This window comes from Pristiophorus japonicus, chromosome 1 (genome assembly GCF_044704955.1).
Source record: "Pristiophorus japonicus isolate sPriJap1 chromosome 1, sPriJap1.hap1, whole genome shotgun sequence".
NCBI classification, from domain to species: Eukaryota; Metazoa; Chordata; class Chondrichthyes; family Pristiophoridae; genus Pristiophorus; species Pristiophorus japonicus.
The window spans coordinates 100,453,617-100,466,940 of record NC_091977.1 but is presented as its reverse complement, the minus strand read 5'-3'; the positions used below and the strand labels follow the sequence as shown (position 1 = coordinate 100,466,940).

The 13,324-nt window shown below is 41.3% G+C and overlaps 1 protein-coding gene across 5 annotated transcripts in view; it reads right to left on the bottom strand.

Moving 5' to 3' along the window:
• Positions 1–8,067: 8,067 nt before the first annotated feature.
• LOC139264907 (dual specificity protein phosphatase CDC14C-like) overlaps positions 8,068–13,324 on the bottom strand; it is a 156,512-nt gene continuing 151,255 nt past the window's right edge. For 3 of the 5 annotated variants that reach the window (XM_070881948.1, XM_070881952.1, XM_070881950.1), the window contains one exon: positions 8,068–9,946. Coding sequence is in view for 2 of the 5 variants with exons in the window: in XM_070881952.1 (XP_070738053.1) it covers positions 9,907–9,946 (40 nt within the window). In the remaining 3 variants the exon portion in view is untranslated. The remainder of the gene's footprint in view (positions 9,947–13,324) is intronic. The other 2 variants (XM_070881951.1, XM_070881949.1) reach the window with 2 other exon arrangements.

The following is a 13,324-nucleotide window of genomic DNA, read 5'->3' as shown; positions in this document are numbered from 1 at the left end:
GTAACCTCTTTTTGTGTCGACACTGCAAATATCGCAGCTTGACATTTCTTTCAGCTGTCTTCCCATGATTCTCTTCACCACTTGACACATTCACAACCCCTCTATTCACATTCTCATTCCCCCTTTTTATCATTCCATGATAACCCTGGTGACTATTCCAGGAGTATCGCATTCAGCCGTTCGCACTCTCTTTCCTGATCCTCCTTATCGAGTAGGTCTTTAGTTTGCTGGATCATTACCCGGGAGCCTATGGCCACAAGAGGGTTTGCTAACCTTGCCATCATGACTTTACAACAAAGGTTAAAGCAACCAATAATCAAGCAACAGGTAATTATTACTACGATGAGAATAATTGCCCCATGCATCAAACCAGCTAGATCCTCATGCTGGCGTGGATAACTTCTTTACCTCCCTTCTTATGTGATCAGCGAGATTGGTTATGTTTTCTGAGCTATCGGGAATGTAAGTGCAACATTCAGATCCTATCCGGGCACACGTTCCCCCTTGTCAGCTAACAGATAATCAAGGGCCATTCGGTTTTGTAATGCTATGGTCCGCATTGCTACCATTTCGGCCGTGATGTCCTCCAGAGCTTCAGCAGTATAGTTAGCTATCTGTTCCAATACCCTCTCTAGGTTCTGTACTTCATTCATGGTGCGTCCTATCCCGAATGGGAACATCATGACCCCAAAGAACCTCTCGGTGGGGGTGAGGGCTCGCCTGTGTCGGCTGGAGGCATATGCTTCCGCCAGGGTACGTGTTTGCTGCACAAATGGCACCACATATCCCAAATAGGACCCTATCCATCGCCTAGGTAACCAGGGATATGCCCTATGCCCGCACACAAAATACGTGCCGTTATACGCTGCCTTTTTATATATTGTGTTGGGGTCCCAAGACTGGGCCCACAGACCTCCACCTGTTTTATACGGAAGGTGAGAGAGGATAGTGACTCGTGCACCTGTTGTGATGTTGAGGCTGTGTGGGCAATCGCTGTACCCTATGATATGTCCTTTGCTGCTGGTGTCATTTCGAGTTAAACATATGTTCCCGGTTGGCCTCCCGATCCCCGAGGTATTAGTCAGGACTAAGAATGGGGGTTCCTTTTTACGGTCGTAGGGTGGTTGGTACCATCCCTGGAACGTTTGACTAATGGGGTACCCAGCATTCTCCCATTTGGTGACGTCCCTGTGGTTGTCTACATGGTAACGGTATGATGCTCCTCCTGCCCTCCGTGATCCCTCTCTTGACCCGCATTTCATCTTTCGTATTTGCATTGGCCCCCCTCCTCTCATGCTAGTCTGACTCAGAAGCCACTTGACAGTCTCAGTTAGGGTCAGTGGAACAGGGCGCAAAGGAATTCCCCCTTTGGAATGTATAGGGATATGTGAGCACACCCAGCAACTAGAAAAGTTCCCATTTCACATATAAACAAAGACATATACAAAAAGGTGTTTACATGGAGCTCTCGCTTCAGTCTCGTTTCCCACGCGCCGCACTTGACGTACACCAACCCTACTATACAGACTGGCACACAGACAGTTTCATCTTATCGCTCTAGGTTAACAATTACTCGAGAACAAAATGTTTCTTGTAGCGTCTCTATGGACAAGGATAAATAGTCCGAATATTTTGCTGATTCAAACAGTTTGGTTTTCTCGTGTCTCAGGTCACCGTCGGTGTAGCTGGTTGTCTATCACTACGGGCAGGGGTTCAAACTGTTCTCCTCGGGACCCACTCAGTTAGTCGGGACGCTCCTAGGAATGACCTTCAGCTATGGAGAAGAGGAAGTCTGGAACAGAAACAGGGGATTGGACAACCAGTAAAATAGGTTTGTTATGGGGTGACAAGTTTACAGTGGTGCAGGTGAACCCAGGCACTTCTCTCCTCAACCTTAGCTGCAGCGGGGTAGTAAGTAACACCTGAAAAGGCCCCTCCCATTGTGGCTCCAATCCCTTCCGAATCCATTTCTTAATCAGGACATACTTTCCTGGTGCCACAAGGGACGATTCGGGTAAAACTGGGAGGTCGAGGTGAGCATCTCGAACCTGGTTGTGGGCCATAGGAAGGAGTTTGAGCCAATTGAGTTCGGTTGATGCTACCAGTTTTGCAAGCTTGGTTTTAAGAGTTTGATTAGCACGTTCAACTAGTCCCGCAGCTTGGGGTCGGTAGGCACAATGCAGCTGCTGGTTAATGCGCATCTGGGAACAGAATTCTTTGTTAACTTGGCCAATAAAGTGAGGGCCATTATCGGAACTCAGTCGAACTGGGATACCATATCTAGGAACAATTTCCCTCATTAACACCTTAACAGTTTGAGCCTTATTGTCCAGGGTAGGGTAGGCTTCGATCCATTTGCTAAACACATCTACTATAACGAATACATATTTGTAACACTGAACTCTTTGCAACTCAATGTAGTCCAACTGCAAGGTCTCAAAGGGACCTTCTGGTAGGGAATCACAGGGGACTCCCTTCCCTGGAATATGCTGTTGGCAAACAAGGCAGCGACTACTGATGTTCTGGGCCAGTGCCTGGAGTCTAGGGTGCCACCAAGTAGCCAAAAGCGTGTCACTTGTCCTTGCTCCACAGTGAGTAGCAAAGTACATACATTCAATAACCCATAGGGCCAACTCGTCAGACATGCAAGTCTGTTCCGCGGGAGTGGTCGAGTTTAGAAACATTGTCATAAGTACATCCATAATCTTTCCACAACAGTTTATCTTTTTCAGGAGCGTCCTCCTGTGCTTTAATGACATCTTGGATGGTTGGCATTGGTTTTTCCGAGGCTAACTTATCCTTTGCAGGATTTTTAGTCTGACTCATCTTTTATCCATGCATGTCGAGGTCACTCCGTGAAATCGGAGGTCAGGGTTAGGTTGGGTTTATAGATTCCCCACCGTGGGGTACATTGGCTCTTTTGCCACAGGTGATAGTACAGTGCACAGCCATAGCACCATCTGTATCTGTCTGGTCCCATTTTTAAAAAAATCTCTTTCAGCTTATTTATCTTAGCCTTTTAACTCTTCAATTTGTTTTGTTTGAGTATCTATTTCTTTATTGTATCAGGCAAGTATTATTAGATAAGCTAGTTCTGTTATTTTTATTCTGACTATCGCACCATTTCCTCTGTTAGGTGAGTCTTTTTTCTATAAAGAAATCCAAATTAATAATGTTCAGTATAAAACGGCTGTCAATGGAAAGGGTTAACTCCTTTACAGGTTTGTAATAAGACCTGATGTCATTACGTGACTTCACGTAATCATCTGAAAAAAAGTCTTTGTGCCTTCAAAACTTGCTTAGAAATTAGGAATCCGTTAAACAGCAGAAATCATTAGTAAAGCCGTCATAATAAAAGTCTTCTCATCAGGAAAGGCAGCATTTTAGATTAAACTCCAAATTTTTTTTAAACTTCTAATTCAAGTACTTGCCAAAGATTTTTTAAAATTGATTTAAAACGAGACCACACATTTTTAATAGCTATTTGTTTACTGAAATTCAATTTCGTCATCAGCCTCGGTCAATGCAAAGCCAACCATTTGACTACGTAGTCGATCAATACCCTTTTCAGAGGTCCAAGTGGAGGTCTTAGTACGTTTTTCGTGCGCGCACTCTTTAAGACGTCTACAGTTTTAACATGTCCTCCTTCTGTCAATGAGAATCTGAATTTAGTGGCGTTCTCCTGCCAACTCGACAGAAGTGATGCATCTTTTCAAACTGCAGTGGAACTTTCTCATAATTTAAAATCTCAGAACATTTTTTTTCCTTTCAGCACCTATTTAGTACGTTACGTTTTTTTTTAAAAAGATCTCCTTTCTCCAAATTAGGTTTTGTATTTTAGAGGGCTCGGGTCTCGGTAAATTTGTTAATTTAAAATCTCAGGCAATCGAAGACACTTTTTCTTTCAAATTCGTTCAATTTGTTTTCTTTCAAGGTTGCGTTTTTTTTCCCGTCTTTTCCATAACTAGAGGGAAGTCTAGCACCTAGGATGAGGGCTGCTTTTCGTTATCTCAATTGTTCCAGCCTCAAGGTTGTGTTACACTGTCTCTTCTAAACTGTAGATTTAATATAATTTTTTTTGAATCCACCTCAGTATTTTTCTGTGCCTTCTCTGAATATCTCAAAATCCCAATTCAAACTTTGTAATTTCAATCTTTAGTTAAAACTTTTCAGCTTAGAAGCTTTTTTTTAAAAAAAAGGCATTCTTTATATCATTCCGAGCCTAAATTTGTCTTTCAACCCAATGTAATCAATTATTGCATGTTTTCTTTCGACAAGTAAGTGAGCGTGTCAAATAAATTCTTTTTTTTCAACCACCGAGACCATGTATTTTTTAATCTTTTACTCAACAAACCTATCCTTTGTGCATTTCCTAGCTCTGTAACTTATCATCTGAATATATCCACACCTGCGTTCCTAACTTAAAATGTAATTCAATAAGGTTCACACTCTTAACCCTTCGTAGTGTTGTCCTGTATGTGGGAAGTTTAAAAAAACTTTCACTCTGTTTGAAAAAGTGGGTGGAGCTAAAACAAACCACAACTCCCCGGTTTCCCAAACAGGTTTTCTTATCCACAGTCAAAATCACACAAGCACTTCTCATTTAAAACAGACGTTCACAAAAGTCTCTCTTCTTTCCTATTAATTGTTTTGGCCGGCTCTATTTTTGGATCCATGACCTTTCAGGGAATTCGTAGTTTTATCTAAATTACCCATCCTCGCGTCGCCCCGCGTAGAATCAGGGTCCTAATTAGTCCCGATTGTCCCCGCGGTGGTTCAAGTTATCTTATCCAGAGCCTAGGCGGACCAAGTGATATACAAGAGATCGACGCCATACCTGAAATAAGTACAATTTTAAATTTACACCGTCCCACGTCGCCCCGCGGCTTAATTTTACGTAATTCCCTAACCTCCGCGTCACCCCGCGGTTCGCGCGATTGTCTATCCCTCCGCGTCGCCCCGCAGTTTTCCTGTTCGCGTCGCCGCGCGATAAGCCTTACTTAATTTGTTCTAGGTTCCAGATTTTCCTATACTAACCTATCCTTCTGAGTCGCCGCCCGGTTCGCGTCGCCACGCGATTTCCCTATCCTTCCCTATTCTAAGTTTAGAAGGTATTCGCCAGATTGTCCTGGATCTTGTTCAGATGCTACCTGAGAACCAGCGAGTGGCCAAACTTTTCTCAGACTTTTGAAACCGAAGGAAACTGGAGCAGTATTTAAATTATACTCACTCCAGTGGCCACTTTCCTCCCGTCTCGTCCAAGGCTAGTCTGGCTCTTAATTCGCAAATTTTCGGCAGTCGCCTGTTGCGATCCCACTTCTGACACCAAATGTTAATACGGATTCTTTTTCCCTCAATCTGTTTCAGCGAATACACTGACGCGAACACCCATGTTGCCTTTTCTGTAAAAGACCTTTATTGAAGAGTCTCCGGCCGGGACTTGTCAAGATAAAGGATCACACTCAATTAGAGCTTGTTCAACTCCCTCAGGACAAGTCTCGTTACAATGCAAAAGCTCAACAGTTATACATTTTCAGAACATAACACATTTGATTAGCACTTGGTTCATCCAATCACTTTCTGCTTCCCCCAGAATACATCCAATGGCAGGCCGACAGGTCCCCCAGACAGGGCGGGCGCTAATGTTAGCTTGTGTATAGTTTCGGTACATGATTCTTCCCTATTTTATGGCTGGTTATAGCAGTCTTTCGTCTGACTCATGCCTGACTTTGCTTTTCGCGTAACTCGTGTTTGACCACACTCTGAGTAACCTCTTTTTGTGTCGACACTGCAAATATCGCAGCTTGACATTTCTTTCAGCTATCTTCCCATGATTCTCTTCACCACTTGACACATTCACAACCCCTCTATTCACATTCTCATGTCTTAGGCCCAACCATCTTCAGCTGCTTCATCAATGACCATCCCTCATCATAAGGTTAGAAGTGGGGATGTTTACTGATGATTGCAGTGTTCAGTTCCATTCACAACTCGATAATGAAGCAATCCGTACCTACATGCAGCAAGACCTGGACAACATCCAGGCTGTGGGCTGCTAAGTGGCAAGAAATATTCACGCTACACAAGTGCCGGACAATGACCATCTCCCAATAAAAGGTCAAAAGGTCTCTTGACATTACCATCGTAAATCCCCCACCATCAACATCTGGGGATCACCATAGGCCAGAAACTGAACTAGACCAGCCACATAAATACTGTGGCTACAAGAGCAGGTGGGGTATTCTACAGCAAGTACCTCATACCTCCTGACTCCCAAAACCTTTCCATCATCTACAAAGGCACAAGTCAGGAGTGTGATGGAATGTTCTCCACTTGCCTGGATGAGTGTAGCTCCAACAATACTCAAGAAGCTCAGCAGCATCCAAGTTAAAGCAGCCCACTCAATTGGCACCCCATCCACCACCTTAAACATTCACTCCCTCCACCACCAGCGTACCATGGCTGCAGTGTGTACTATCTACACGATGCACTGCAGCAACTCGCCAAACCTGCAACCTCTGCCACCTAAAAGAACAAGGGCAGCAAGCACATGGGAACACCACCACCAAGTTCCCCCTTCAAGTCACACGCCATGCTGATTTGGAAATATTATTGTTCCTTCGTCACTGGGTCAAAATCCTGGAACTCCCTACCCAACACTCTGGAGTACCTTCAACACAGACTGCAGTGGCTCAAGAAGGCAGCTCACCACCACCTTCCCAAGGGCAATTAGGAATAGGCAATAAATGCTGGTCTTGACAGCGACACGCACATCCAGTGAATAAATGTAAAAATAAGCTAGGTGAAGAACACTAGAGAGTTCAAAAATAGTGATGTTAAACTGTTTTGACCTCATTGAAGGCTAATGTCTTTGTAGCTGATGGGAAGCTCTAACTTGAGACAACAGCCATTGGAAGACACAAACTGATACCACTGCATTACAGATTAGTGAAGAGTTGGTGAAGTTTTGCTGCTCCAACTACTGGAGCCAACAGCGCTTTGATTTATTATGCTGCAGCAAAGAGAATCTGTCCAGAGTAAAGCTCAGACACCTCCAAGTGGTGTTTTTTGGGATATCCTTATCAGCAGAAAGTTGAAACTGAGTCCACTCTGACAAGTTCAGTAAATAAATAGCAGAGCCAGGCAGAACTGCAGTATTCCAAGTCAATTAGTGATTGGGGGATTCTTCCCACTCTTGCTACAGATAACCTTCCAAGACCAATGCCTGAATAGATGGGCTGAATCAAGCATGGTGATGGGCTTCTATGCATTGGCAGACACCAAAAAAGGGATGCTTGTAATGCTTAGCTTAGTGTGCTGAGGAGTAAATGAGAAACTTTCCACTGGCAGCAGGACACACATTTAAAATTAGCAAAAGATGCAGGAAGAGGTGAGAATTTTTTTTTTTTTTTTTAAATGCAGCAAGTACTGATCTTGAATGTACTGCCTGAAAGGGGGTGGAAGTAGATTTAACAGTAACTTTCAAAAGGGAATTGGGCTTAAAGGGAAAAAAAAAATTGCAGGGGTGAGAGAAAAGAGTGGAGCTCTTTTTAAAAAGCCAGGACCAGTACGATGGGCCGACCGCACTGCATAAATGAGTCAGATTCAGAAATGATTTCCAATTATCCCATCAATATTGTATCAAAGTGGACCTGATGTCACATAACAAATGTAACTTGACCCTTGGATTAATTACCAGTAGATGCGGATTTCAACTATTCAAATTTAGTTTCTTAAATTATTAAGTTCCATGCTTCCAATGACAAACACTTGCTATCTGATAAATGCTTTAGTCGCATCAAAATCAAATTAATTAATTTAACAGTCAAAATGGGTGTGCATTGTCCACAATGATAATCACAATTTGAAATGTATTCCAGTAAGCCCATGTTCAAAAATCTGATACAAGGTCATGGAGCAAGCTTACCGAGGGGACTTCTCTCCATTCAACTTCACAAGTTCAAATTTCCCACCTTTCAGTTCCAGGGAATGGAGTTATATTATTTAAGCTATCATTTTATATCTCATTCTTTATAAATGAATGCAAATGCATAAAATGTCATACATGTTTATTTCCCATCATAATCAAAAGATTTATATAACTGCATACATACATTTCTGTACAAAATAAGTGTGTGTGTGTATATATATATATCTATATATCAATTCCAGATTTGCATTGCAACAGCTCAAATGTTACACAGAATAAACCAGAGAAAAGATAAGATTCTATAGTTAAAAATACCCTCCACCCAAATAAGTTGTAAAATTAGAAAACAGAAGATATACACCAGTTATACTGGACCAATGATTCCAGTCAAGACTTTGACATAAGCAGACGCACATTACCATCATCTAGCCAGAATTAAAAATCTAGTTTGGCTTGGAAGAAAAAAAAAATCTCTCAACTGCTACAGATTAACATTTTGTATAGTACTGTATTGCTTTATAGCAGTTTCAGAATACATCAGCATAAAAAGATAAAGCTTATTGTCTGTAACAAGTTACAAAAAAATGTTGGCTGATACCGTTACGGTACTGTAGCAGACAAACTGCACATTTCCAATCCACAGAACAATTGTATAGCTAAACAAAGTCCATTCCAGAAGACATTCACTGCAAAAAATCAGACTGATAAAATACAATTTGTTCATGCATATAAAAATATCCTTATACCCCAATTTGGGTCAAATTTTTATCACACCTCTCCCACAGACAACAGCACTTACTGTACCAAATCAACCCTACCACACTACAGGTAGAACATTTGTTTAGTTGGTAGTTGATTACAAGGTCACTTGGCTTTTTTAGATTTTGTACTTAAACAATATTTTAAAATTATTATTGATCATTTCACCTGTAATTCATGTTAACATTTAATGCAATGTTATTTTTAATGCATTAAGTAAATGTAATGATACCAGTTTTTTTTCACTCAAGTAGTAAGTCCAGTAATAGTTCATCATGACATATTATGCTCACAAAACTTTTTTAAAGTCAAACAATTTTAGATATTATTTTAAACTATTATTCATTTAAAACTGTACAGATACAAGGCTTTAGGATCTTTTCTGATATGGAAGGTGGCCTGTGTGGAGGGACACAGAGTTCTTGCCTAGGGCAATGTTTTTGTTGATATAAAACAACATTGGAGATTTGAAAATAAAACATGTAGAATAAGATCCCTCGGTGTTCTTTTTAACACTATATTAACACAGAAACCGTGAAAACTATTCCAACTGACACAATCCTCGGCAGGGAAAATGCACATCCAGTTTAGAATCTCAGAAGGCATAATCTGGTAATATGGAATGTATTTATAATTATTAGGAGGGAAAACAATAAAAGGGATAAAACTACCAACTTTCATAGTTGATTTTTTTTTAAAAAGCATTTAAATCAAAAAACATTCTAATTTCCTTCAATATCTAAATCCTTCATGTTTACCATAATCTGGAAAATAAAACTATAAAATGAAAATATATGGCATGTAGGTTTTTTCTTCACACCATACAAAGTAAGTATTACATTGTACTATTCTACTTTGGCCATAAGATGGTGTTAAAGGCCTGACTTCTGCCTGACAGCTCAGGTACAATTATACATTGTGCTACAGGACAGTGGATCTTTGACAAATTCACATTTGCATTCAAAAATTGTTTCATAAGATTCTTTAGTACAGCAGGTTGCAGATCATTGCTTGCTATGTTGTGCACAGGGAATCGCTCAAGGTGGAATGACAGCTGAGTTCAAGTTCAGGACACGGTCATCTTGCAGAATCCTTCTGGTGATGTGAAGGGCGAAGTGGTGTTGAAATAAATTCCTAGTTCAGTATATAATTGAGAAAAATCTCATTCTCCAGTTTCCTCCGCAAATGGTCCGAGGTGTCACTTCAAAAAATGAATGTTAACGAAGTAATGGTACTTTAGTGCCAACAGTAGAGTGACTTGAAAAACAGTAGATATAAAAAAAAAGTTAGTGTATCATAGGAAAACAAAATTTATATTGCATTTTAAAAGTTAACTACACACAAAATCAGAGCTAATTCAAGAAATTGACTAAAGGCAGTGCTGTATTCATTTTGGAGGGTGAACATGGTGGAAACCAATCAAATCTAATACACTTAACAGCATTTCTTTGAAATACCAAAGCACATGTAATGTGGTACTGTATCGTATCAAACTCTTAACGTTCAATCCTAAGTTTGTGATGAATTCACCACTCAACTTTGTTTTTTTGAGTGAGGTCAAGAGAAAGAGGAAAGAACAGATAAATCAACCAACATGTGGATGTCAGGTGAGGACAGGGTCAGATTCAGCTATGATGCCTCTCACAAACAATCACTGTCCAGCTCATGTGAAGCATGTTAAACATGGGTGAGGAGCAAGAGGAGCTGTTGCACCCATGGAACTTTATCTTTGAACAAATTTCTGCCTTCAGGAAAAATAATGGAAAGAAAAATACAAGATATTTGTGCTGAATTACTAACATGCAAGTAAATTTGAAATATGAATTACTTATTTGGTTGTTTAGTGCAGAATTCAATAAACTGCAACCATTCTATTTTAGTTTTGTTTCAAACTTAGAGGTGCTCTGTAATAACCCACATTTACCATGTATAGTTCAGCAACAACTAGCATTCATATAGCATCTTTAACATAGTAAAATATTAAATGGTGCTTCACAGGAGTGTTATTAAACAAAATGATAGGACAGGTTACCAACAAATTGGTCAATGAAGTAGGTTTTAAGGAGTGTCTTAAAAGGAGAGAGAAAGAGAGGATTAAGGAGGGAATTCCAGAGCTTGGGGCCTAGACAGCTGATGGCACGGCCACCAACGGTGAAGCAGTGAAAATTGGGGAGGCGCAAGAAGCCTGAATTGGAGGCGTGCAGAGATCTGAGGGTTGTAGGGCTGGAGGAGGTTACAGAGTTGGGAGGGGCAAGACCATGGAAAGATTTTAAAACAAGGATGAGAATTTTAAAATCGAGGCGTTGCTGGATCAAGAGCCAATGTAGATCAGCAAGCACAAGAGTGATGGGTGAAGAGGACTTGGTGTGACCTGAACATGTGTTTAAAAAAACAGTTCAAATGCTTTACAAGTCATACATATGGAATTTCTGACTCATATTTGTGATATCTGCACTGAAATAGATTCAATGAAGAGCAAGTGAAATAATAGCCCATAATTTTCAGTCAGCGGCAAAGCAAAGACATTGACCGTTGGCCCTGAACAAAGCTTCCCACGAAAAAAGCTTCCCACGAAGATCTCGCAATCTCAGTAGCGAGAAGTTCAGCTTTTCCGACGTTCAGTTGAGATCACTGTAGTTTAGTGGGAATCCCATAGTGCCAGCTACTGAAACATCAACAAGCTTTCTAAACAGCCAATCACAGTGCAGAATTCTCAGACAGGGAACCAGGAAGTGAAGAAGCTCCTTTTATTCCGGCTTTTAAAAAATGTTAGAGAGCAAAACAAGGATTGGGGCTCTCACTTGGGGAAAATGTAAACCTGAAAATTAACAAACTTAGCAGTTAATACACTGTTAAAACACCTAATCCAAAAGGGTTTAAACTTTTAATGGGGTATTTAACAGCGATATTGCCACAGAAAATCTGAAATTTTCTTCAGTTTCACCGATTTCCCTGTGCAGTGCAGTCAGTGTCGGAACAGTGAATGACTGACCGTAACTTCAGGATTTCCGCATTAGGATGTGCATGAGCTAATCCTGAAGTTGCGCTCAGTTTCAAAGGGGTAATAACGGCAAATAAGTATTCTGAATATGTAAAACAGCACTGATCCCAAAAATATCTGCTTTTAACTGTAGGTGCTCAAAATAAACCTTCAGCCGTGTTTTCTTTATAACAATTTTACATTTGCAAGCTGAGTCAGAGCTTTTTTTTTTAAATGCCAGGCTTTATGTTAGTGTCACTGAATAACTACCCTTTTCTTTTCCCCTCCCACCCAACAAAGTCAATGTAAAATAAGAGGCTTGGGGCAAAGGACATGGTCAGATAAGGCACACTTTCAGTCATCGAAACATAGAAAATAGGTGCAGGAGTAGGCCATTCGGCCCTTCAAGCCTGCACCACCATTCAATAAGATCATGGCTGATATTCCTTCAGTGTCCCTTTCCTGCTTTTTCTCCATACCCCTTGATCCCCTTAGCGCCATATCTAACTCCCTCTTGAATATATCCAATGAACTGGCATCAACAATTCTCTGCTGTAGGGAATTCCACAGGTTAACAACTCTCTGAGTGAAGAAGTTTCTCCTCATCTCAGTCCTAAATGGCCTACCCCTAATCCTAAGGCTATGTCTGCTGGTTCTGGACTTCCCCAACATCGGGAACATTCTTCCCACATCTAACCTGTCCAATCCTGTCAGAATCTTATACGTTTCTATGAGATCCCCTCTCATCCTTCTAAACTCCAGTGAATAAAGGCCCAGTTGATCCAGTCTCTCCTCATATGACAGTCCAGCCATCCCGGGAATCAGTCTGGTGAACCGTCGCTGCACTCCCTCAATAGCAAGAACGTCCTTCCTCAGATTCGGATACCAAAACTGTACACAATATTCCAGGTGAGGCCTCATTAAGGCCCTGTACAACTGCAGTAAGACCTCCCTGTTCCTATACTCAAGTCCCCTAGCTATGAAGGCCAACATACCATTTGCCTTCTTTACTGCCTGCTGTACCTGCATGCCCACTTTCAGTGACTGATGAACCATGACACCTAGGTCTCATTGCACCTCCCCTTTTCCTAATCTGCCGCCATTCAGATAATATTCTGTCTTCTTGTTTTTGCCATCAAAATGGATAACCTCACATTTATCCACATTATCCTGCATCTGCCATGCATTTGCCCACTCAACTAACCTATCCAAGTCACCCTGGAGCCTCTTAGCGTCCTCCTCACAGCTCACACCGCCCAGTTTAGTGTCATCCACAAACTTGGAGATATTACACTCAATTCCTTCATATAAATCGTTAATGTACATTGTAAAGAGCTGGGGTCCCAGCACTGAGCCCTGCGGCACTCCACTAGTCACTGCCTGCCATTCTGAAAAGTACCTGTTTATCCCGACTCTCTGCTTCCTGTCTGACAACCAGTTCCCTATCCACGTCAGTACATTACCCCCAATACCATGCACTTTGATTTTTGCACACCAATCTCTTGTGCGGGACCTTGTCAAAAGCCTTTTGAAAGTCCAAATACACCACATCCACTGGTTCTCCCTTGTCCACTCTGCTAGTTACATCCTCAAAAAATTCCAGAAGATTCGTCAAGCATGATTTCCCTTTTATAAATCCATGCTGACTTGGTCCG